The 27,057-nt window shown below is 42.8% G+C and overlaps 1 protein-coding gene across 1 annotated transcript in view; it reads left to right on the plus strand.

Moving 5' to 3' along the window:
* DPYSL5 (dihydropyrimidinase like 5) overlaps positions 1 to 24,715 on the plus strand; it is a 39,554-nt gene extending 14,839 nt beyond the window's left edge. The window contains exons 2-12 of the mRNA XM_032216346.1: positions 2,928 to 3,086; positions 7,324 to 7,503; positions 8,031 to 8,099; positions 8,479 to 8,523; positions 9,756 to 9,831; positions 10,204 to 10,360; positions 10,598 to 10,739; positions 15,145 to 15,287; positions 17,766 to 17,973; positions 20,881 to 21,049; positions 24,535 to 24,715. Of these exons, the coding sequence (XP_032072237.1) occupies positions 2,928 to 3,086; positions 7,324 to 7,503; positions 8,031 to 8,099; positions 8,479 to 8,523; positions 9,756 to 9,831; positions 10,204 to 10,360; positions 10,598 to 10,739; positions 15,145 to 15,287; positions 17,766 to 17,973; positions 20,881 to 21,049; positions 24,535 to 24,620 (1,434 nt within the window). The 3' untranslated portion in view covers positions 24,621 to 24,715. The remainder of the gene's footprint in view (positions 1 to 2,927; positions 3,087 to 7,323; positions 7,504 to 8,030; positions 8,100 to 8,478; positions 8,524 to 9,755; positions 9,832 to 10,203; positions 10,361 to 10,597; positions 10,740 to 15,144; positions 15,288 to 17,765; positions 17,974 to 20,880; positions 21,050 to 24,534) is intronic.
* Positions 24,716 to 27,057: the final 2,342 nt, after the last annotated feature.

Consider the following 27,057-nt stretch of genomic DNA (forward strand, 5'->3'; position numbering starts at 1 on the left):
CTCCTATCAGGAAGTTCCAAAGGAAAGCATATGGACAGTAGCTTTCTCCTTTTGATTCCTTGCCAATATTTGATTTGTTGAACATGGAGCTCTTGTTCAGCTAATGTCCTGGCTATTGAAAGGAGGAGTTGGATAAGTCGCTGCCTGTATTCATGAGATTGTCAATTATCCTTCTGCTTGAGGGGGGAGCTGTCAGCAGCCCTGAAAGAAGCTGTGGAATGGCCCATTTGGAAGAGGCCATCTCTGCATCCTACGTTCCTAGAAGACAACTGGCCAGGCTTAAACCTTCCTTTTGTGAGGAAGATTGTTCATATAAATGTGGCAGATCAAACCGCAGCACCCTAGAAATCTTGACCCTTTTCAATCAGACTTCAGCTCAGGTACAGATGGCTTTGATTGTTCTTCCAGATTATCTTTATTGGGATGAGATGGGAGGGAACATGTTGAAATCAAATCAAATCAAAACGGATTTGCTATTTGTATATCAGGTTCTCCGACAACACTAGTATCGGAGAAGCCTGATACACAAAGAGCAACTCCATTTTGCTTTGGTTCAATTTCGACCTGTTCTCTCCCTCTTAGGCCTTTCTATACATTCTAGGCATCCCCAGTAGAACAGCCTACAGTGAAATGATACCACGTTTCAAACTGTTGCATGACCTCCCACAATGGTTTCATATCAACGGTATCAAAACCCACCATGAAATCTAAAACCAACAGAAGAGGCACATCACCCCCATCCATTTCCAATAAAAATAGCCTGGAAGAGCAACCAAAGCCATCTCACAGGCAGGTACTACCTGTAAAGAAGCAGATTCGCAATTTAGCAATAGCAATAGCAGTTAGACTTATATACCGCTTCATAGGGCTTTCAGCCCTCTCTAAGCGGTTTACAGAGTCAGCATATCGCCCCCACAGTCTGGGTCCTCATTTCACCCACCTCGGAAGGATGGAAGGCTGAGTCAACCTTGAGCTGGTGAGATTAGAACCGCTGAACTGCAGATAACAGTCAGCTGAAGTGGCCTGCAGTACTGCACCCTAACCACTGCACCACCTCGGCTCTTAATTTGAGGATTGTTTCTTGCTTAAACACTGAAGCAAGAACCACCAGCTCCAGCTAGTGTGCTAATTGCAATTTCACCTGGTGCAGGAGGACGTGGCATAGCTTACTGGTGTCATTCTTACCACCCATATAAATTATAATAAGATGCTTCACATGAGGCTGTCCTTAAAGTTTTTAAATACTACATACAAAATTGCAAAATGCAGCAGCCTAATTGTTAATGGTTGAGAATATGTAACGTTAATGCCATAGGTATTGTGCTGGTTACCAGTTTAGTTTAGGTAAATGTAAACTACTGGTTTTAACCTATAAAACTCTTAGTAGCTTGGCACTTGAGTACTTGCAGGATCACCCCTTCCACACTATATCTCATGACCTACTAGAACAGGGGTGTCAAACTTGTTGTGTCGTGGCGGTGTTACGTGACTTATGAGGACATTTTTCCCCTTCACTAAATAAGATGTGAGCATGGCCAGCATGTGATGCACCCAGCCTGCGGGCTGGGAGTTTGACAGCCCTATACTAGAACATACTTTGGGGATGTTTGGGCTTGGTTTAACCAAGAATTTCCCATTATCTTACTGTACTTTTCGGAGTATAAGATGCACCGGAGTATAAGACGCACCAAGATTTTGAAGAGGCAAATTTTTAAAAAAGTTTTTGCACTCTGCAAACCTCCTAAAAATAGCCCATTTTTTGTGAAAATGGCCCATTTTTTTCAAAAAAGGGGCATGAATACCCTTAGGAGGCTTGTAGAGTGCTCCTGGGGAGTGTGGGCCCCCAAAACTAGCAAAAAATGGCCCTGTTTTTTCATCAAAAAAAGGGTATGGATAGCCTTATGAAGAATCATAGAGTGCTCTTGGGGGCTGGGGGGGACGACAAAATTGAGCCCTTCCCAGCCCCCAGGAGCTCTCTGAAAGCCTCCATAAGGCGGGGTGGCGGGGTTTCGGGAGGCAAAAAATGCTGTATCCAGCAACAAGAAATAAAAATAAACATGTTTTGCTTTTCTGTATAGCACTTCCTGACACTTCCAGAAATCTGTGCAAGACTTCTTTGAATGTATAGTTTGTTCTTAAGAAACGAAGATAAATCAACAGAAAAGCAGAACAAATGAGTCTACCATTCTACCTCTAAAATCTCATGCAAAATTCCCATTGGCTTTCTAGGTCAGCTGACTGCCAGAAAACCGAAAAAATAGTTAAAGATTTAGCTAATAATATCTTAATAGCAAAAGATTTTTCCCCCCTGTACATTTGAACTTTTTGCACGAAGCAGGAAAAAAAATGAAACTATGACATGGCTTTGATTATTAGAAAAAAAGTTAGAAAAAAATGACAGTTATGTAGTAAACATAGAAGAAGAGTTTAATAACTGCAAATTTATAGTTTGTTATAAAAGTCATTTCTTTATATTTCTTTTTCTTTTTTCTGCACTTTTAACTTTGCTTCTTTTTTCATTTTTCTACATCAATTATTAGCTTTTCTTTTTGTATCTGAAATTTTTTTAAAGTTATCTAAAACCTTTTTTTGCTTTGTTATTGGAGGCAAGATGGGTTGTGATTATTCTCTACTGAATATAGTCTTTATCTGGTATCAGCTGGCTATACTTTCAATATAAAGTGAACTGCCTTTTTATTTGTTTTTAGGTGTTTAAAATATTGTTTCTTGTGTTGGAGGATTTTTAAATATTTTAATATTCTATTGTTGCTAACGCCTGAAATATATTGCTTTTGCTAATATGAAATAGGTGCTATTATTGATATTTAGCTCCCTGAAAGCTGTAAAAATGACGCAAGAAAGGAATAGAAATAATATTATATATAAATATAAGTATCTAAAGAGTTGTTTTCTTCCTCCATATGTAGGCAGCACTGGTTGGAGGAACCACCATGGTTATTGGACATGTACTTCCAGATAAAGAAATTTCTCTGCTAGATGCTTATGAGAAATGTCGCAGCCTGGCTGACCCAAAAGTGTGCTGTGATTATGCCCTGCATATGGGCATCACCTGGTGGACACCTAAGGTAAGAGGGATGAACCTGGTAAGGAATATGAGGCAATTTTTAAAAATTGTCTTAGTATCCTCTGTACTACTTGTCTTCAGTCTTTTTAGGTTCAAGATCCTCTTTAGCAAGCATAATATTTAGGCAGTGATTCTAATTCCACCTTAGACACAAAGCCAATTGGGCAACCTTGGGTCACTTTCTCTCTCTCAGCCCCAGAAAAAAGGCAATGGAAAATCTTGCCAAGAAAACTACAGCAACTAATCTAGGTAGTCACCTGGAATTAACATTGCTTTAAAAGCACACAATTTCTTCCATGTATTTGTACAGTGGTTGAGTTGCATTTGGTCTGACTGCAGACCAGAAGATAGTTCGTAACCCATCAGTTAAGATCTGTATATTTAAGAACCAGTAAGACCCAATACTGGATTCCTATGTTTGTACAACATCTGAATATGTAAGATTTGCATTGTAGTGTCACCGTATGTGTACTAGAATTAGCCTTCAGTGTGGTTCTCCATGCTGGGACACCCCAAATTGGGCATGCTGATTGAAGATTTTCAAAATCTAAATATCACTTAATACTTAAATTGACCAGATTTTAAAATTGGTAAATCGGGACACCATTGATGGGGGGGGGGGGGAGAAGAAATCGAAGGGGTGCCCAACACGTACCCAGCGTGCCCAGGTCCTTCTTCTTACCTGGCCTCATCTTAACCCTCTGGCCACCCAAAGCCTTCCAGCCCGAGCACTAGCAGGAGTCGCGGGGCGGGCTGGCCAAACAGCCTCACGCACACAGCTCGCCTCGCCGCCCGGTGGAGGCTGCCCTGCTGCTGGCGCTGCTGCACCTCTGCTCCACCGCTGAAGATGCCATCACCACCCCCTCGCCGGCTCTTCCCACCCAGACGCTCGCCGCCCAGGAGCCTTCCAGCCCGCCCGGGGTGAGTCGTCTGTGGTGCAGCCGGTGGTGGGCAGGAAGGCTTCGGGCGGCTCCTGGGCGGCGATGCCACCGCCATCCGCTCGCTGGTTCTTCCCGCCCGGACTCCCGAAGCCTTCCAGCCCGTCCGGGGCGAGTCGGCTGCGGTGCAGCCAGTGGTGGGCAGGAAGGCTTTGGGCGGCTCCTGGGCGGCGGATGTCCAGGTGGGAAGAGCCGGTGGGGGTGGGGGTGGCATCTTCGCGGAGGAGCAGAGGCGCAGCAGCGCCAGCAGCAGGGCAGCCTCCATTGGGCAGCGAGGAGCTGCGTATGCGAGGCCGCTCGGCCAGCTCGCCCCACGACTCCTGTTAGTGCTCGGCAGCGTGCAGCTGCCGCGCAGCCTCCAGCCCCGCAGGCCGCCGTCCTGGCACACAGCCACTATCCTGCAATTCCTTAGCGGCGGCGGTGGCAGCGGTGGCCACGAGACCTCCTCCTCCTCAGCCACCACCATCTTGGCTCCCCCCTCCCTCCAAGCCCCCTCCCTCCGGCTTCCCTCAGGCCCCCCTGCTCTTCCCACGCCCTCACACAGCGGGTCCTGGCAGCACTACCAATGCCTTTTCGTCCACTCACCCATGAAAATCGGGACTTTTTTAAAACGTTGCGGGACATGGGACAAATTGTGAAAAACCCTGACTGTCCTGCCAAAAGCAGGACGTCTGGTCACCTTGTTAATACTATGACATTGAAAACTGTTCTAAATTGACAAGACGTGACCCTCTAAAATAGCTGGCAGTACCCTGTCAAATCCTACCAAAAATTGAGCTTGAACTGTGGCCCTGCCCTGTTCACCAAGGATAATGATCATCAAGGCACAACAGTCCAGCTTTCTGCCAGTGTTGCATACAGGTTTCCATCCTTTCTCTTGTCCTCATGTTGTCATATGCTGAAGTCTACTTCAACTCAGGCCCTTGTGCAGTTCCTCTTACAAAGTATGTGGTTAGCCTCAAACATCTGGAGTTTGTTCAGGAACTATAGACCATGCTTACTGAAACATGGATTATATACATCCATCTGCTGGCCATCGTGTCCAGGTTGGGTGATTGAGGATATCGTAGTTTTTTTGTTTGGGTTCTGCAGCTCAGTCATTTCTTCTCCAACCTCCTACCACCCTCAGTTTCTGGCAACACTGTGCTTGAACTGTTTTTCTTTCACTCTGCTCTGAATTTTCTTCTCTGGAGGTTTTATCCTCTGTGTCTGGTCCTAGAAGCTTAAGAAGAAACATGCTTTGGAAGAGCTTTCTCCAAGTTGAGCCCAGGGCTACAACTCCCAGAATCATGAACTCTAATGGATTTGTAGTATGGTACATTTAGAAAAAGGACACGGTGGCTCACTGGCTAAGACACTGGGCTTGTTGATCAGAAAAGTCGGCAGTTTGGCAGTTCGAATCCCTAGTGCCGTGTAATGGAGTGAGCTCCTGTTACTTGGCCCAGCTTCTGCCAACTTAGCGGTTCAAAAGCACGTAAAAATGCAAGTAGAAAAATAGGGACCACTTTGGTGGGAAGGTAACAACATTCCGTGCACCTTCGACATTTAGTCATGCCGGCCACATGACCACGGAGATGTCTTCGGACAGCGCTAGCCCTTTGGCTTTGGAACGGAGATAAGCACTGCCCCCTAGAGTTGGGAAAGACTAGTACATACATGCAAAGGGAACCTTTACCTTTTACCTTACATTTGGAAGGAGATGGATGGAGAAACACTAGTTTGGAATAGTGAAGTAATAAGCAGAAAAAATTTAAACACTTTATTCACTTCATGCTTCAATTTGTAACTCCAAAACGGCTTTTTAATTACTGTAATTACATATAGCATATATACATAGTTACTCAATTTATACATTTGGGGGGTTCATTCATTACTGTACTGCTTTTAATTCTGCAGACAGAATTGTGCCGTTGTTTTCCCTTTCATTAAGTTGGTTTAAAAATATTGTCAGTATCAGGACTCCTGTTTTAAAGACCTTGTGAGCATCCTAAGGAAAACTGTCCCTATGTTCCTTATGGCGGGCCTGGCTCAGCCATCTTATACCACTTTCTGGGCTATCGTTTGTCCTTTTTCTGATGGTGACCGAGGAGGAAGTAACAGGCTGTAGCTCAGTGGTGGGTTCTGGCTTCCGTCGCAACCGGTATGCTGCGCATGGGGTTGGGCGTCCTCATCAGGTACGTTTGCTGTGCACACAGGCGCACATCACTGCCCTGCGACACCCAACTGCTTGGCAGAGGTTGTGCAAGCACCGCATGCTGTGCATGCGTGCACAATTGGATCGTTTGCTTCAAAAACAGGTAAGGAACACAGGCGGGAGGGTGGGCCAAATGGGCCACCGTACCAGTATGGTGGACGCTGCTCCCGGAACCCATCACTGCTGTAACTAGCTGATATAGGGCTTGTGATTATAGAATATCATGTAATATTTTTCCCTTAGACATTCGGGCTGCACGTGAACCATTGACAACCATATCATACATATATATACAATTACATGTAACTCAATTTATACGATTTGTTTTATATCCTACCTTTTGTGCTGATGATTGACACTTTATAACATCCTATGAAAAATGCAAGTTCAAGCAGAGCAGATGAATCTGTGAAAGGACATTCTTGAAAAATTCAGATTGCGACTCAGGGCCCCTAAACAAGAGTTACAATGGCTTTTCCTTTATCACAGAGCTTGTCTAGCTAGTATGCAAATACGTAGCACTGCAGAGCTAAGGCTTAAAATTTTATCCTTGCAACAAAAGTTTGCGTGGTGCAAAGATGTTTTTTCAGGAGGCAACTGGACTTTCTTGGTTTTTCTTTTGAAGACATTTCACTTCTCATCCAAGAAGCTTCTTCAGCCACTTCTTGGATGAGAAGCGAAAAGGTCTTCAAAAGAAGAAATAAGAAAGTCCAATTGTTTCCTGAAAAAGCACCTTTGGGACAATCATGACCTAGATGACTGAAAATCTCTACAGATAAAAGTTTGGGTGATTTTGCACAATTACTATGCACCAATATGCTATGAAATTTCTTGCTCAGAGCAAGCGATGAGCTGGTTAGGGTACAACGTGGGGCGGCAAGAAGGCAAATTTTGAAATGCAGGTTCTGTCCTGTGGTCATGGATCTTTCACCTTTTTATTTGGCATTCCTGGAGACTTTGAATTCTGAGTTTCAGACATGTGGTATTCTCCTATCCTTTCTGTCCATGAGTGGATGGACAGGGTATTTTTGTCTGCAGGATTTCTTTAAAATTACAAATAGTGATCGATGTATTCTTTCTTAAACCCATCCCTCCTGGTATCTTAGGTAAAATCAGAAATGGAAACTTTGGTTCGAGAGAAGGGTGTCAACTCGTTCCAGATGTTCATGACATACAAAGACATGTACATGCTCCGAGACAGTGAGCTCTATCAGGTGTTCCGTGCTTGCACAGATATTGGAGCTATTGCACGTGTTCATGCTGAGAATGGCGAGCTGGTGGCTGAGGTAAGCTGCTTTGGAGGATGGTAGGGTGGGTCTAACAATGCCACCTTAGATGGGTGTGAGCGTTGCTGTTTTCATGAATATGGAGAGTCTAAAAGCATTGTTGCCATTTTTCCAGGAAGCAAGTTGTTTGGATAGGCACATCATCTTCTCCATCATCCTTTTCTGAATGTTGCAAAGCCTTGCTTTGTCCCACACATACTCTCATTCTTATCATTAGTGTCTTCTGAACAATTGGATGTATTTCCACAAGCAATTTACACTACCCATGCAGTCGTACTCTCATTAATCCAGAATCATCATTTTTTTTTATTTTCACATATAATAAGAATTATGGATTGGAATCACCATCTCAACCACCACTCGGACTGAAAATGTGAAGTGGGAGACACTTCACACAACCTTTAGATCATGCATTAGCATTCCAGATTATGAAGTTGGTTTCAAAATGTCTAATGAAAAGCATCAAGAAGAAGAAAAAGGACACTGCTGTCTCAATCCTGAACTTTTTGTTCTGATTCTCTGTACAGGGGGCTAGAGAAGCTCTGGATTTGGGCATCACTGGTCCAGAGGGGATTGAGATCAGCCGACCAGAAGAGGTAAAAATGCCATGTGGTATATGTACACACGCTAATGCATCCTCCAGTCAGAAATTGCTCCTTCTTCTCTCGTCCCATGAACCTATGTGATTGGATACAGGGGGGAAAATCCCCCTCGCCAGTCGACAGATCAGGATATGATTGTCTCTGCTCACTGACTTAATTGCTATTTGTAGCACAGTAGGGTCTTATTATTGGCCTCTTGTAATTAGAACACCTTACCACGAAGCTGTCAATTGTTCAAGCTTACTTTAAAATAGTTGAACATTGCTTGAGTGACGGGGATGTGGTAGGGTTTTTAAGCACACCTGATCTACTAATAGCAGAGAAGTAGCATGCATTAGATTTTACACTGTCTCATGTCCTTTTCTCATTGCAGTTAGAGGCTGAAGCTACACATCGTGTCATCACCATTGCTAATCGGGTAAGAGCCAGCTCCCCCCATTCTTCCCCGGGGAACCAAATTTACCCCACCTTAGTGCTAATGGCTGAGCCCTTATATCCACTACAAGCTTATTCTTTTCAAGGAAATGTTTTGGGGTGGATTCCTTGGTCTGACTCTATAACAGGTCACTTGAGCCCTAAGTTCCCTTAGGCTACTTTCATTATCCAATTCCTTGCAAAGCTCTGTTTTGGGCCCAGTATTCTTCAACATCTTCAACAATGATTTGGATGAGGGAATAAATGGGAACTCATCAAATTTGCAGATGACACCAAACTGGCAGGAATAGCCAACACTCCAGAAGATAGGCTAAAGATACAGAAGGATCTTGACAAACTTGAACATTGGGCACTATCTAATAAAATGAAATTCAATGGTGAAAAGAGTAAGGTTCTACATTTAGGCAAGAAAAACGAAATGCACAGGTACAGTATAGGTGGTACCTTGCTCAACAGTAGTAACTATGAAAGGGATCTTGGAGTCCTAGCAGACAACCATTTATATATAAGCCAGCAGTGTGCAGCAGCTACCAAAAAAGCCAACACAGTTCTAGACTACATAAACAGAGGGATAGAATCAAGATCACGTGAAGTGTTAATACCACTTTATAATGCCTTGGTAAGGCCAAACTTGAAATACTGCATTCAGTTTTGGTCACCACGATGTAGAAAAGATGTGGAGACTCTAGAAAGTGCAGAGAAGAGCAGCAAAGATCATTAGGGGACTGGAGACTAAAACATACGAAGAACGGTTGCAGGAACTGGGTATGTCTAGTTTAATGAAAAGAAGGACTAGGAGAGACATGATAGCAGTGTTCCAATATCTCAGGGGTTGCCACAAAGAAGAGGGAGTCAAACTATTTTCCAAGGCACCTGAGGGTAGAACAAGAAGCAATGGGTGGAAACTAATCAAGGAGAGAAGCAACTTAGAACTGAGGAGAAATTTCCTGACAGTTAGAACAATTAATCAGTGGAACAACTTGCCTCCAGAAGTTGTGAATGCCCCAACACTGGAAGTCTTTAAAAAGATGTTGGATAGCCATTTGTCTGAAACAGTATAGGGTTTCCTGCCTAGGCAGGAAATGGACTAGAAGACCTCCAAGGTCCCTTCCAATTTGCTATTGTATTGAATGCTTTGCATCCTTCTGTATACATTCTACTGTGAAACCTAGTTTGCAGCTCAATCTGATGCTTTCCCCTTTTTCCTCTTGGCAGACTCACTGCCCTGTCTATCTGGTCAACGTTTCTAGCATGTCAGCCGGGGATGTTATAGCTACAGCCAAAATGCAAGGTGAGAGCCACCTTCTGATTCTGAGTGCAAAGATCTCCACTTTATTATTATTTTAGAACAGCTGGAAAGAAGGCTTTGAATCCTACCTTTCCATTTAACCAATCCTGGTTCCAGAGACTTTTCCTACATTTGAGTAGCTATATATTTAAATGTGGCACTATAAAGAGTGCTATTTTCATCTTCCAATCTCCTACCCTCAGTTTCCTCAAAGTCGTTCCCAGGGGTTTATTCATCCTATGCAGATAATTCAATATTAGATAAAGACTGATGATTCACCTCATCTGTTTATCACCCTTTAATGTATTGAACTCTTTAAAAAGTTTGAATCTAACTCTTTGGGGGTCAATGGTTTCTCCCCTTTCTTACCTGCAGGGAAGGTTGTGTATGCAGAGACCACCACAGCACATACTACGCTAACAGGCTTACACTACTATCACCAAGACTGGTCCCATGCAGCAGCCTACGTCACAGTGCCACCCTTGCGGCTAGATTCAAACACTTCCGCCTACCTCATGAGTTTGCTTGCCAAGTAAGAAGTTTCGTATTACTTAACTCTAGGTAATACCTGAAGAATCAATTGCAACGTAAACTAAAAGGGATAGAGAAGGGCAGATCTGAAAGGGAAAGTCTATGACCATTCATTCATTAATTTATGAAATGTTTAGACCACTTAACCCTACGATTCATGTGAAATTTGGGGTGAAATACTAGCACAACAAACAGTATTTAGGACTTACCGTATGTCTTCCTTTATCTTTCCCCTCAGTGACACTGTGAATGTTGTGGCCTCTGATCACCGCCCTTTCACCACTAAACAGAAGGCAATGGGGAAGGAAGACTTCACTAAGATCCCCCATGGAGTCAGTGGGGTACAGGACCGTATGGCTGTCATCTGGGAACGTGGAGTGGTAAGTAATAGTGTCAAAGAGAATTTGGCTGTTAAGAAAGGAGGATGCCTATTCTGGTTTCCTAAATAGGAGCAGGGAAGTGTACTAAGTTGGTAGAGACATGAAGACCTGTTTTGTAATCCGGAAGCAGAGTTTACTGATCTCAGAAATAAGATTTCTGCAGGAGTAAATCATGGGATTATCATTTTATGTGTCTGTGGATGATCCAGTTTTTAACATTGTGAAAAATAATTGCTATCCACATTTTTCACGAAAAAATCCATTTTATGTATTGTTACCACATTCATCCCTTACTCAGGGACGTGGTAGCTCGCGTGGTTAGGACACAGGGCTGATGATCGGCAGGCTTGCATTCAGGATCTGGCTGCTGCCGCATGGCGGGGTGAGCTCTCATTCACTCCAGCTCCTGCCAACCCTGCAGTTTGAAAGTGGGCAACCATGAGTAGATGGATAGGTACCACTTTGGTGGGCAACAGAGGTGGGTTCCTACCAGTTCGCACCTATTCGGTAGAACCGGTTCGTCAAATCTACCGAACCGGTTAGAAGAGGTTCCACCAGTGGACCCGGAAAGCAGGTCACACCTACAGAAAAGGTTCCAAAATTTTTTGAAACCCACCACTGCCACACACACACACACACACACACACACACACACAGACAGACAGACTGACTGACTGACTGACACAGAGAGAGAGAGAGAAAGAGAAAGAAAGAAAGAAAGAAAGAAAGAAAGAAAAGAAAGAAAGAAAAAAGAAAGAAAAAGAGTGATAGAGAGATGAAAGAAAAAAGGGACAGAGAGACAAAAAGAAGGAAGGAGAGAGAGAGAGAGAGAACGCATGGCCAGCAAACCACTCCCACCAGGTCACATGGCCGGCAAGCCACTCCCACAAAGGAGGCCACAGAGTAGGTTCCAAAAAATTTTGAAACCCACCACTGGTGGGCAACTTAACGGGGACATGAAAGGAGCCCTCAGCTGGGCATCCCCGGGCAACAGTGATGTCACTGTAGATATCACTGACCCTTTCACCACACAAGCGCTTCAGTGCTTCTAATACGGAAGTATATAATATAGTATCTCTTAACTATCTTCTTTTGAAAAATCAAGCCATCAGTTTTCCTTCTTAGCAGAGCTATTCCATTCATCACTTTCAGTGCCTGTTTCTGTACCAGGTCTTGGATGTCATTTTAAAGGGACCAGATGGGACAATGCTTTAAATGCAGCCCTATAAGGACATTGCCATAATTCAGTTTTATTTCCAGTACCTTTGCTAGAGATTTTAACCTAGGAATTCATCTTATTTGCAGCAGCCGTATGTTGGCCTTTGTAGTGTGCTATAAAACATGATACCAAGAACCTTTTTGTGTAACTATTTGCTAATTCAGACTTGTGAGCTTTTCCTTCGGTATGCAACCCCCTTGTACTAACTTATACTGAACTGCACTGGCCTTTTTAAAGCTCATTAAACCAACGTGAATTTATCCTTTTGAAGCTCTTTCTGATCTCTTTTTTTTAAATCATTTTTCTATCCTGAATTACTTGTGATATCAACAAAATTGCCTTTTCTCTGTTCACTCCTAATTCCAAATAAATACTAAAACAGATTCCCAATGCTGAACTTCGTTGAAGCGCACCTTTTATAGATCTTTCTAGGAAGAAAGATTATTTTCAGAATTATTTCTAGGCCCTGTTTACTGTTTGTTAGCCAGATGAAAACACCTGTGCTCTTATCCAACAGGTTATTTTCATTGGAGCCTTTGTTGAAGAACTTAAAAGATTTTTAAAATTCCAAATATGTAATATCTTATCAGTTTGCTCCAATCTATTCACTTAATGAAAGAAATCGAGCAGAACAGTATAATAAGAGTTAGCTTCTCAAAAGCTGTGCTGATTTTCTGCATCAGGACTTGTTCTTCTGAATCTCTGATACCTATCTGTTCATGCTTTTTAACAGGGGAAAAATTAAACTAACTGATCTGTACAATAGTTACCTGTACCCACTTCGATCCATTTTTAACACTGAGAGAATACTGATCTTTTTTTTTTGTATTGAATTTCCCAATATCCATTTTCTTGATACTGTGTTGAGGAAGCAGTTCCTCATTTTTGTAATTTCTTGGCTCTTCTTTCTATTCAAATACTCAGTCTCCAGGTAACCACGGTTTAGATATGAATAGTGAAATTTCTATTTTCGGAGCCAGTGATAGTGGTGACATAGAGGTCACAACTAATTGGAAAAGCTCTGGGGCATAGTTGTGGCTTGCAAGCTTTTCAATGAGCAAGACAGCCCTCCCTCAGCTCAGTAGCCATAGCCTTTTTGGTTATCATGTGGGAGAAAGCTGGATTGTGAGGTAGATTATTTATCCTGTTTACGCAGTAACAATCTGGTATTTCGGTTTCACAGTCCTGTCATTGCTTATCAACTCAAGCTCATTTTCTGAATGGCTTATCCCAAAGAGATGCAGTTACCCGAGGTGTGAAAAAGAGCCATTTTCGTTGTGGCCCTCTTATTGTGGAATATCTTCCATAGAAAGTATCTCTGAAGCTAAACCGTAGCCTTTGGACCATTATGTGAATATACCTTCCTAGGACTTCACATTTTCAAAAATCACAGCATATTTTGTGGTTTTATGGTCATCTTTAAGATCTATGACAGTTAACTTGCAATATACATTCTTCCTTATAGAACTGGAAGTGAAAATGTCCTGGAGACCAAGAGTCCTAAAGGAGAAAAGTTGAAGTATTTGTTAGAACGCTAATAAATTTGTTAGATTTTTGCACACAGGTCCTCTAAGATTCTATATGGCTTTGGTAAGGATTTATTTCATTCTTTTTCTGGAACTTCTCCAGATCTGATTTGTGTTGCAATTGTGTTGCTCAAATGACTCTCTCCCTCTCTTTCTATGCTTCCTGAAATTGTTTCTTACTCCATTCTCCCTCTCTGGAGTGGTTTTTTTTTGTGGGCCTTAGTTGCAGCTACACACATATATTTAATGCTCAGCCTCCATTTTTATCTTGATAATATATTCCTCCCAAGGGCTCTCAGTTGGCAAGCTCTGGTTGCTTCACTCTTAGAGCAGATAAGTTGCTTTGTAAATAGAGTAGGCAATGGCTAAATTCCTGTTCTCTAATTTAAGGGGGAAAAAATACATTGAGTTGTGAATGGGAGTTACTCCAGGAAATGAAGAATAATCAGGTGCTGTTATCTTGTGCTTCGGTTTCCCAAGGAAATTCTCTGTGTTCAAAAGAAGCCTGTACAGGATAATTACCGTACATTGCTTTCTTTTCTTTCTGTTAGTTGAGCAGGCAGCCAATTACCATATGAAAAAGGTATCTTCTATGTGTCTGAGGTGCTTTCATACATTACTGAAAGTTGAAATAATTTTAATCATGAATACATGCCAACACCTATTAAGAATGATAATGCTATTTTGAGTGTTTATTATTGGATTTTCTTTTGCTACTAGATTTATTTGCTACTGCTTTTGTTTATATTTTCATTCATTCCTTCATTCACTGATACTCTGCCTTTTCTCTGATAGCTTAAGTGGCTTATATAAGTGGTTCTTTTCAATTTTTTTCAATACAAACCTGAGAAGTAGTCAGGCTGAAAAAATGATTGGTCCAAAAATTAGAAGGGAGCTCTGTGGTCCAAGTTGTACTTTGCAACCACTATACTCTTTGTAATATTATTAAAGAAAATAATATTTTCTTTTATTGGCAATCACCCAAGAGTGTTTTGGCTGATTCCAAATGCATTCAATAAATAATTGCTATTTTTTATTTTTTTATTTAATTGCTATTTATTTCTTATCGTATAGCAGAAACCTACCTAGTGTTTCTAGGCCATTCTTCTATGGCTTCCTGCTTTCCACCACAAGTACAATCTTCAAAGCCATTTGTCCCCAATGGGCATAAGAATAATTGCTGTCAGGTTGATATTTTCAAATCTGTTCTTTGGTCACAATCTTCATGAAAAGGCAGTTCCCTGTAACTATTACTACTATTATTAAATTTATTTGCCATCCATATTCACAGTCTGAGGCAACTGAGTGGCTTCTGTGGCCTTATACTTGCACCCTTGCATATCATTTTATCATCCAAATTAAAAGCTGGCCTTTAGTAAAAGAAAAGAAAACTCAGCATTTGAGGAAAAACTAAATTGCAAATGAACAATAAGCGATGGTTCATATAAGAGAGTAAGCAAGAAATTGTTGTTCCTACCGGTATATGGTGATGACTTGTAAAGATATACTCTGTGCCTGCAATCCAATTTTCCTTCCTTCCCCCCCCCCCCCCCCAGACTATAGTCCTTTATCCAAACCAAATTCTTCAACAATACCACTCTATGATTTCTAAAATTCACCCTGAGCAGGAACTGAATCTTCTGACTCTGCTCCATTGCAGGTAGGGGGCAAGATGGATGAGAACCGCTTTGTTGCAATCACCAGCTCTAATGCTGCCAAGATCTACAACCTGTACCCTCGCAAGGGCCGCATCATTCCTGGAGCCGATGCAGATGTAGTTGTGTGGGATCCTGAGGCCACCAAGTAAGCACTGGGGAAGATGGGATTGGGAGGAGAGGAATTTGCAGTATCCTTCCCCTGCCACGGCCACCAAGCCACGCCCACAGAACCAGTAGTAAAAAAAAATAGAATTTCATCACTGCACCAAACCTCTCTTTTTCTCTATCTAGCAGTCATCCAGACTCTTGATCTGGCAGCCCTAAACCTGCTGGTAGTATCCATTGGCAAGAGAGTGCCCTCACTGCTGCCATTCCTCCCTGAATGTGATTTATGTGTATAAGCCTTGGCATCAGAACAAACCTAGTGACTTCTCTCACGACTAATGTTGGGATGTCCCACATCTGGAATTTGCACAGAGATTTCTTGTTAGGACTCTAGCTAATCTCCATTCCCCCCCCCCCACTCTGGGGCCAGCCAGAGTGGGGAGGGAATTTACCAGTTCTCTGAACTATTCAAAATTTCCACTACCAGTTCTTCAGAACTGCTGGATTTCCATTGTGCAGGATAAGATGTTTAGGTTGCTGTATGGGGAGATGTTGCCTTGGAGCAGGCTACAGTCATGATTGTTTTTTTTTAAACAGTGAAAATCCAGGTGGAGCCCTTTGTGCCAGGGACCCCAAGGTGACTGCAACCCCTGACTTAACTCTATTTATACCACTGGAACTATCCAAGGGTATAAATGGATAGATAGTTGGGACCCTGTAGCTAGTCCTGCTAACTGCCATGTAAGCTATTGGGACAGAGGACCTTAACCACAGTATCTAAATATTGATCAAATGATCAAACTGTCCATAATTTCATTAACCAATATACTGTATATCCCACTTTTCATTCAAGAATTCAAGGTAGCATACATAATGCTCCATTTCCTGATCCCTTCCACCCACAATAACAGTCTTGTGAGGAAGGGTTAGCTGGAAAAAAAAGTGACTGGTCTGAAGTCACTCAACAAGTTTCTGTGGCTGAGAATGGACTAACACCTGAATCTAACAGGTGACAATCCAGCACTTTAATTACCACATCACATTGTCATGTGAGCACAGGATCTTAATACTATTTGCTAGATAACAAAACCATAAAGCCACAAGAAAAAAACGCTACCTGATCCCCTCAAAGGCAGAGCCTGTTGGTAGAATATTTGCCCTCAAGGCAACCTTATAGCTTAGCATTAGGTAAGACCAAATGCCATAAATATTTGAATCGATGTTTCTATGCGGAATGCAAAAACCAATCCTATGTCAATCTAATCACTAGACGAGAAGACTCCCCAATCAATAGAACAGGGGACTGGCACAGCAAAAGACTATCGACTATATGGCATAAATTTAAAACTATTTTACTGAAAACCTTTGTATAGCATTTCTTGTTCTAAAACAATCCCTAAGTAGTTTAATCCATTTAATGTTTCCAGGATTTAGCTGCAGATAGAATGGAATTTTAATCCATATTCCAGTAACAGTCAAAATAAAGCCAGAAACCTGTGATTCTTCCACATGAATTAGTCCAGTGTCAAAGATGATGTTTCAATAGGTTAGGCCAGGCTGCTTATTTGCAAAAAGCAGAAAACTGTCAGGCTAGATTAATGATGATGCTAGATTATGGAGCCATTAAATGAAGTTTCTTCTTTGAGGTACTCCATTTGACAGAATTGCTGGCTATTTTTTTCCAGGTAGATACTGCATTTATTTATCTATTTATTTGTTATACCGTTTGCTCCTTAAATTAAGATGTATACAATGGCTTTCATGAGAATAACATGTAAAACCAATAAACGCTGTTAAAGAAAGATATCTTTAATACTATTTATTGGTTTTACATGTTATTCTCATAAATAAATCTGAATCTGAATCTAAATAAATAAATAATAATATCATAAATAAATCTAAATAAGAGTAAATAATAGGATTAAGTTGCAAGTGTTATATTTACTTAGACTTAAGTCCTGTTATATCATCTAGTGGGGCTTTATTCTAAATTTGCAGCAGTCAGTATAATCTAAATTTAAGGACTGTGAATAAAAAAAGAAATATTCAGCATGATCATAATGGAAGTAAGCTCTATGTGCAGGGATGGATGGGCTCACGAAAGAACTAAAAGAGAAAGACGAATCTGAATACTATTCCGTATGGGATTTATTGTACAATTGGCTAGAGGAAAGGAGGGGAAAAGCAGGAAAGCAAAAAAGAAAGGAACAACTCAGATTATGTGACTTTTGGAAAATTAGAAAGGAAAAAGAAGTTTCCAGAAAATTACTGGGATCAGTTATTGTATTTTATTTTGAATTCCTTTTGGCCTCATTTTGACTTTGTTCGTTGATTTATAATCATTAAGCATTGGAGTGGTTCTACCCTCATGCTTTGAAATCAACTAAGGTTGATCGACAGCCTTCCCTTTTCTTTTGAGTTAGGAGATCCTAGAAATGGAAAAGACCAGATGCTGTCAGTGCTAAGATTACCATCTGCCAATTCCCTGCAGATCTCACTGCTCTTTGTTCTTTCCTAGGACCATCTCAGCCAGTACCCAGGTCCAGGGTGGTGATGTGAACCTGTATGAAAACATGCGCTGCCATGGGGTGCCACTGGTTACTATAAGCCACGGCCGTGTCGTCTACGAGAATGGAGTCTTTATGTGTGCTGAAGGCACCGGGAAGTTCTGCCCTCTCCGCTCCTTTCCAGACTCTGTGTACAAGAAACTGGTGCAACGAGAAAAGGTACCAAAGGGGACAAGCAAAAAGGCAGGCGGGAGACATGGGACTAAGTCGGGGTTGGGAGGGGTTTCCCTGTACTGCTTATCCCAGTGTTTCTCAACCTTGGCGACTTTAAGCCCTATGGACTTCAACTCCCAGAATCCCCCAGCCAGCACAGCTGGCTGGGGAATTCTAGGAGTTGAAGGTCCACAGGACGTAAAGTCGCCAAAGTTGAGAAACACTGGCTTATCCCTTTTCCATGAGTTCACCCTGTCTGGTAGCAAATCAGCCACTCAGCATGACAGAAGAGCAACAATATGAAAAGTTGGCACAGAAAAATGCTCGGTGAATAAAGACCTCATTACAAAAATGATCTGAGGACCGTTATCCCCTTAGCATAGTGAACAGTTGTAAGAGAAAATGAGGTAAGGGTTGCAAAACAGGGCCATATATGAACAGTAAAGGCATAGCGATGGAGCAATATAATTACTCATAAAAATGCATTTTTATTATGCTAAAAAGGATCAGTGGTCAAAGACCAGTATGTACACATGATTAGGCCAAAAATTTATATGGTCAACATCCAGTTTCCCACAGTGGCCAACCAGATAACTTCAAGGGGACCACAACAGTACACAAATGCAGTTACATCTACTCAGGGGTGGGATTCTACTGGTTCGGACCAGTTCGGGCAAACCGGTAGCTCCAATTATCAGCTGGGATCGAACCGGTTCGTTCCGATGATGGAGTGGGCCTGCTTGCCTGCCTCTGCACTTAATTCACCTTTATCTTCTCAGCTGAGTCGCACAGCAGAGTGGATTGCTGCACCTCAGCTTTTTTCCTCCCAAAAGACACTTTTTCTCAAAACTGCATGTGCACGCAGCGCACGATCACCGAACCGGTTGTTAAACCGGTAGAATCCCATCATTGCATCTACCAGATCATGTCCCCCAACAAATGCTTCTCGGAGGCAAGTTGACCCTAACACTGGTAGTAATCCATAACACATAAACATTACAGATTGCAATCCATCACATATTAGTAGCTAAATCATCTGCGAATTATTCAACAGAACCCAAAGCACTTCTCGCTGCTAAGGAAAGTAGGAATGGTTTGGGGGAAAGCGGAGATGGTTGAGCAGAGTAAGTTCTTCACAATGAGGAAGGCTCTGTTTAGAGAAGTACTATGGATATTGGTTTCTGGAACAGTAATTGATTTTAGGAAAATGGGAGTGAAAATAACCATTTGGAGGGACGGGTTTGTGTGCATCCCACTGGAGTTTCTCATTTTCTGAACAGCTGCAGAAAATTACCTCAAGGGATTTTAAAAAAAATATAGTCTTCTTCCTACAAAAAGAAAATTAGCCATGACTAGATTTTAATGTTTAATGTTAAAGTTTAATGTTAGTGAGTTGATAGAAATAGAGGGAATTCACTAGGTACTTGCTAAGCAGAAGGAGGATTCAAGAGGAGGAAGAGATTTCACTGGGAGGGATGACTTACATCCTCAGAAGGTCAGAGGGTAGATGGGCATGATTGGTGTGGTGCCCCTTGGTTCCAGTATCAGTATTTATTCAAATAAGATGCAAGCTTCTAAGCATTATTAGAGTTTCTGAAACCCCTCTGATTGCCCAGGTGAGAAGGCAGAGTTCCCTGCCCTGTGGTTCTACTCCTTCAAACACAGAGCTAAAAGCCACTGCCCTTCCAGAATTCGGGTGCTCTGAAATGCAATGAAGAGATCCAAAAGATGAGGCTGTGCAACGCAGAACAAATGATCACAGAGAGGGAAAAGAGAGGGAACTCTCAGCCTTCTTTTTCCTGGTCACCCCTTTTTCCACCACATAAAATTAGAGAAGAGGAAGTGAGGAGAGATACCATATTTTTTGGAGTATTAAGATGCACTGGAGTATAAGACGCACCAAGATTTTGAAGAGGTGAATTTTTAAAAAGTGTTTGCATTCTGCAGGCCTCCCAAACCCTCTGCATGCCTCATTTTTTGTGAAAAATGGGGCATGCAGAGTTTGAGAGGCCTGTGAAATGCTCCCAGGGGCACCAAAATGGCAGTGCATAGCCTTTAGGAGGCTTCCAGAGTACTCCTGGGAGCTGAGGAGGGCAAAAATGAGCAAAAAACGGCACGTTTGTTGCTCGTTTTTGCCCTCCCCAGTTCCCAGGAATACTCTGGAAGCCCTGTAAAGCCCCCAGGAGTACTCTGGAAGCCTCCTAAAGGTTATGCACTGCCATTTTGGTGAAGAAGGCGGGGTTTCGGGAGGCCAAAAATGCTGCATTCAGTGTATGAGACGCAACCAGATATTCACCCTCTCTTTTGGGGGGAAAAGGTGCATCTTATACTCTGAAAAATACGGTATATCGGGAATAAGAGATGTTTATTTCGGAAAATAATTATTGTCAATTGATTGTTATCACCAGAGGGATGGGCTTCAATTAATTTTGTGCTTCTATAAGCTGCCCGAAGTACTGTGAATTGGGCGGCCATATAAATTTTCTTCATAAATAAAAATAAGATAAAACCCAGGTAAAAGTGAGGGATCTTAAAGAAAAAATATGTCAGAGGAAGCTAGCGTAGATCCTGTCATCATGGTAGTGCTTGTTTCCTTCAACTCAGCAGAATGTCCTCTCCAAGTGAAACCCATCCCAAAACCTATCAGGCATGTGCAAGATCCAGCTGACTAAGTCAGATCCTGGCCAAAGGCAGCTGGCTTCTAACATTCATCCAGCCAAAGAGGGCCTGGCTGGGCCATTTGCTCACACTTGTCTTAACCCCACTATCCACTCCAAAAGATTAATCTGGATTTCTCCCACTAGGCTACTTAACTCCTTACGGCCTGGCTCTCCAAAGATTATGAGTTTCCACAGATAGTATTTTGGGGAGGGCCAAAGCTGACTTTTATTTTGTGTATTTTTTTTTAATTAGAGCTTAAAGCTTAAAGGCGTGGACCGCACCCCATATCTGGGGGACGTAGCCATGATTGTGCACGCTGGGAAAAAAGAGACGGGGACACCACTTGCAGACACCCCCACTCGGCCGGTCACAAGACATGGGGGCATGAGGGACCTCCACGAGTCCGGCTTCAGCCTTTCCGGTAAGGAGGGGGCTGGAGCAAGTCTTCTTTGGGGTGGATAGCAAAATGGCAGACCTTGCCCACCCTTCATGCTCCTCTGACTCAGGTTGCCAGCATTACTCTCTTCCTCCTCTATGTCTTTGCCTTGTGTATTATTTGCTTCCTCCTCGCTCCCCGTCTTCACAGGGCTACTTTCTAAGTCCTTCCTTAGAAGAATTGACTGATTTTATACAGTCAATTCTGTATAAAATCTGGTACTTATGGGACCAGACTTCCCTGTTAGGACTGGGAACTGCTCCTGAGGGGCCCCCCTCCCACTTCATCCTTCCATGCCTTCGCTTCTAAACAGCTATCTCCCATTCTGATTTACTTTGATGCCTGCACTGCTTGTTCCTAGTCCCGTCTTGACTTTTTTTTTTAGAGAATGTGTGATGCTTTTCATGGGCGGAAAGGGGTGGGGGAATGACCTCTATTGTATATTGGATAAAAGAGACAAGAAGGAGGCTTGGAAGTCCAAGCGGAAGATGATGTGTGTCAAAGAGGAAAAGGCAGAAATAAAATTAGTTGACTACTACTATATGTAGGGAGATTGAATCAAGAGCTTGAGAAAGAATAGTCTCTTGGAGTATTTTGGCAGCATTAAAATAGCAAGTTAGGTTGTATGTTTCTTTGCATAAAGTATTTCTTAGCAACCTTCCAAGGCCATGGTCACATCGTCTGCTAGCAGCAGCCGAAATGGGGTCGAAGAGTTTGTGGATCCACCAGTCACCAAGTCCAGCTATTGTCAAAACAGGTTGTGTGAACCAGCTGTAAATGTATTTGGTTGCAGCATAGTACCTTACACAAAGATACCAATTTTGCTAATTTAGGATTGATGGTATTGTGTGTGAACCCAGCCAAAAATTTCAGGAAAACTTATTCCAATGCTCAATTGTGGTGCAATGGTTAGAATGCAGCATTGCAGGCTAACTGCTCTCTGCCAGGAGTTGGATCCTGACTGGCTCAAGGTTGACTCAGCCTTCCATCTTTCCGAGGTCGGTAAAATGAGGAGACAGATTGCACCTACCAGCTCCAAAGGAAAAAGGTAGCTGAAATGAAGTCAGCACAGCCACCAGCTGTGGGCACTGAAGGGCAGAATAGCATCAGCTTTGGGGAAAGCCCTTTCTTTCAATCCTCCTTGGAAGCCAGATGGTCCAGTCTGACAAGTCTGGATTTATCATCTGTAATGGAAAGCAAAGATGTAGTTTGTGCTCATTATAAATGGATCTTCCCAAACGTTATGGCTGCAGTCTTATTTTAGTTAGCCATGTCTCGGAAAGCTTAATAACTGAGTACATCACACGATACTAATTACACAAAAGGAAGAAACTGCTTTTGCTAAAAGACTAAAGACTCCCACTATTCCAGCTCAGTTCTTTGCTGATTTCATGGACACATCTATGTACTTCCTTTGCTAACTATGTAAAAAAAATATTAGTTTTTTCCCCAGGATGTTTTCAATTTTTGAAAAGCTTGGGATTTTTGATGGAATCCTATCTAAGCTCTTAATAGATCTGAGCTTATTTGGTTTTTTTCATAACAATCAATATTGTTTACATGTTGCTTCTGTATCCCATTTCTTGTTATAGTCCAACAAAAATCTCCTCTCTAAAGCTGCTATTTATATTACATAAAAACTTCCCATTAATATTTAATTGAAATGTAAATTGCTTCCAAGATGTAGTCCCTAGGTAGGCCAGAAAAGAGAATTAAGTTTATCCTTCACCATCACTTAGATTATGGCCACTGTTCAGGTTTCCTCTTGTTCTTTATACAAAATAAAATGTTCAGGTTAACTATTTGCAACATGCTGCTCTCGGCGCCTATTAGATTTTAGCGCATCTCTTTCTCTTCCAGATGATACCTTTATTTATTTGTCAAATTTATATGGCTGCCCATCTCACATGAAATGACTCTGGGTGGTGTACAATAAAACCATCAATTAAAAACGTTCTGCAAACCAGTTAAAACAAATAATAACAATTAAACCAATCAAAACAATAAACACAGATAAAACAAGACTGCAGGCAGAAAAATGTAAACAATAAAATGTAGACAACATGCAGGATCAGTATACCAGGAGTCCCCAGGCTTGCTGGGGAAAAAAAAAACATTTTGAAGGATTTCTGTAAGGCCATAAGGGTTGGGCTGATCTAACCTCAGGAGAGATGATGTTCCAGAAGGCAGGTGCTGCAGCAGAATAGGCTCTAGGACCCATCTGATGGGAGGTCTTTCACTGATGGGATTCAGCAGCCCCCCCCCCCCCCCCCGCTGTACCTGATGGGATGGATGGATGGGAGGGGCAGGTGCATCAGGAGGGAGCAGACGCCTGAGCTTGCAGTTAAAATGCCCTTGTCCTCTTCCTCAGGCCCAATAGATTCTTATTCCCAGAATAAAGAAAGACTGTGCTCTAGGCATCTCCATCAGTTCTGCACCAAGTCTGGTATCTAACTGGGAACAAATCTCAGCCATTTTGTCTGATGGAGGCTCTGAAAATTCCTTCACTCAATCTTGCAGATTAATCTCTAGAAGGGTTCTCCTTTTCTAGAAGGGTCCAAGCTCACTCAAAACAAGGCCCCTCGACAGCAATCTGCAAACACAATGAGGGCAGAGAAATGTTTTGTTTCACTGCTTCTACCACCACAAGATAGAGGCCTTTATCCCTGTTTGGTTGAATTAAATGTCCTGCAGTGGTTCTTTAGCCTTGTCTTCTCCCATTTAGTTTCCCTCAACTCCCTCATAAACCACAGAGAGCAATGGGATCCATGGGAAGGAGAGATGGCATAGGTACAAATCCAATCCATGGCCAAAAACACCTTCTCATTCCAAGCAGTACTCAGTTGGATAGTGCAGTAGACTGTTAGGACAGCCCCTGGCTTCCTCCGGAACCTTTCTGGATCCATAAGTCAGCCAGGAGGAACTGTTCCAATGGCTACTCCCTCTCCACAGCAGGAGGGCAGCGCCAGAAAATCTCATGGTTACCAGGGCATGCTCTGACCACAGCAAGAGAATCATAGAGAGCTCCTCCAATTCCAGATCACTCCATATATATTACTTACAATACCTTCTTTATGAATCTGGGGGAGGGGGAATATGGGTTCTACTCTACAGAACTGGAAATTCCACAGTCAAGCATTGTGGACTTTCACAAAACTTTATGAATGATAAGGTTAAGGAACTCTATGAAATCTCTCTTCATGGATCACAGGAAGGAGCATCTGCTCTGTAAAGCTAATCTGAAAGACCGGCAACCCTTTCATTCACACATGTCCTATTTTGCTTTCTACTGAAGATAACATCAAATAAATAATTTTATTAAAAATTTAATTATAAATGCAGGTGATTTTTCTCCGGGTCTTTGTAGTGGCCCTGTAGGGACAGGGAGAATAGGATGTGGTTTCTCCTTGCCAATTTGCTTTTGACCCTGCACTTTCTCTGTTTCCTTTTTTTTTTTTTTTTTGCCACAGGTTCTCAAATCGATGACCATGTTCCAAAGCGAGCTTCGGCCCGGATTCTCGCTCCCCCCGGAGGCAGGTCTAGTGGCATTTGGTAGCTGCCCTCCAGACTTGTCCCCCAACTAAGGACACCATCTCCACCCCCACTTGCCTGGCTGCCACCAACACCCTGCAAGCTCATGGCAGCCACACTTTTCACCAGAGCCACTGACACGGGCAAGCGCTCTGCTGCCTGCACCCAATGCCGTGCCCTGCGGAGCCACCTGCTCCCCTCTGGGAATGAGACGACAGGGCCCTCTCCCTCTCCTCACCCCACAGCTGCACTAAGTGCTGGGTGATGCACCGAGGGAGGACCTGCCTTTGTTCCTAGAAAAGGTGGGAGCTCCCCCAAGTACTGTGGGGGAAGAGGGGGCAGCCCTGGGGAGGGGACAGGGCCAAGGGGGCCTGTCTGTGCCGCTTCCTTTCTGTTTTGCACGTTGGGTTTTTGGATAAGTGACATTTTGACTTGTTTGTGCATCACGTGGAAAAAAAAATACTGAAATAAAGGTGCTTTGTGTGCTAGCAGTAGGATAGAAGGGGGAGGTGTGTGGGCCAGGCTAGGGTGGGGCTCAGCTGGGTTGGAGGACAGAGGTCCCCATTCAGGCATTGTACTTACTGTGCAAGGGAAGAGGGTCAGCCAAGATTTACCCAAGGGTAGACAAACCTCCTTTACCTCTATTGTCTCACAGGACAATGTCGCTAATAATTATGAGCTTCTACCCCTTTGTTTGGGTTTGCTACATATTCTCAACTGAAAGCTCTCGAGAGGACTGTATAAAAGATGGCCAAGTTCAAATGATACCCCTTTCTTCTGTATACCAAGTAAAAATGAATGTTGGGCACACACTCAGTTATAGGAGAAAGAGCTGTCCTCCTGGCTCCTGTAGGATAATACAGTCTACAGTTAGAATGGGAGGAGGGGTAGTAGCCAAGAAGTTTTGTCTTGCTCTTCCCATTGGCCTATGTCAAACAGCAACTGTCTTCATGGCTCATTCTTTGTAGCTTTTTCTTTTCTTTTAAAGTACTGGAATATCCTGAAGCTTTTCTATTCCCAATCTCTTAGACGTCTCTGTCTAAGGAGAGCCCTTGTCCTGTCCAAGTGTATCAGCCTCTTGACCATAATCCTAGCCCCTACTGCCTGGAGGTAGGGTGAAAGAGCAGCAGAACCTAGTTGCCCTGTCCCTTTAGTGCCTCTTCTCATCTTGCAAAGGAAGAGCTACCAGAGCAGAGTTTGATTCCCATCAGCACTGTCAACACAAAGGGATTGGTGTGGGTTGGCTGAATCAGCTTCTCCATCCACTCAAACCAGCCACCTTCTTTACTCTGAGTTTGGGCATAAACGATTCCTTTAATTCTCAGTGAGACAAGAGTGTTTCTCCTTTCCATGTTGAGGGATGGAGAGATTTCCTGTCTGAGCTATTCACTGGCCTTTCAAGCCAGAGGGTATCTTGAGAGAAGCATGTGTGCTCTGAAACCTCCTTCCAATCCTCTCCCACCCTGATGGTGCTAACCTTCCCACCTGGCTGACTGTTGGGGCTCATGAAGCCTCCCTTTCCCCACCCTCGGCCCATTAATGCCTTCCTCTGAAATAGCGTGAAATGTGAACTGTTCCTTGTGCACTTTTCCCTCAATAGTTGGTACCCATAGGTATATGAAGCTGGGTGGCCAGGCGTGACGGAGTCCTCAGCTCCCAGGATCGCGATGGAGGACTCGGCTTGTGAATGCAGCCAGCCCTGCCCTGTTACATGTTGGAATAGTCTTGTAATGACTGTTTTAGCACCTGCAGTGCATATGTTTCCTCATTAAAGATTGTTCTCATGTTACAAAGCTTTTGGGTCTGTGCTTCAGAACCAGTCTTTTGGCATCGCAGGGAAGGAGAAGATGAGCCTCAACGTGGAAACCATGCACCTGACATTTAGTAGTTCGAAGGAGAATTTAAAAAGAAAAATATGTTTAATGACTACTTAAATGGTTCACCACTGCCTTCCACCAGAATGTTCTTCCCAATATAGCCTAGGTTCCTAGAATCTCCTGCTGGTGGTCTCCCATCCAAGTAATAACCAGGTCTGAGCTCCCTTAGCATTTGGGAGTGAATTGGTAAGTGCTGCAAGTTCTGGTGCCTTAATATTGATGTAGCTTAAGCATATAATTACTGAAGCATCAGCTATAGCAACCTGCTAAAATCTTGGAATTGTTTAAAACTGCCTTCAACAAAGGCTCAAAAAACAATCAAAACAGGTATCCTGTTTCCCCCAAAATAAGACTTCCCGGATAATAAACCCAATCGGACTTTTGAGCGCATGCGCTAAAATAAGCCCTCCCTGAAAATATTGCAAAACAGCAGCAGCCATGAGGTGACCATGCTCCCTGCCTCCTGCACCTCAAAAATAATAAGACCTCCCCAAAAATAAGGCCAAGTACTTATTTTGGGGGGGAATAAGACCCTGTCTTATTTTTGGAGAAACATGGTACTTTTTCTAAGAACGGTGAATCACC

Source organism: Thamnophis elegans, chromosome 4, assembly GCF_009769535.1.
Source record: "Thamnophis elegans isolate rThaEle1 chromosome 4, rThaEle1.pri, whole genome shotgun sequence".
NCBI classification, from domain to species: domain Eukaryota; kingdom Metazoa; phylum Chordata; class Lepidosauria; order Squamata; family Colubridae; genus Thamnophis; species Thamnophis elegans.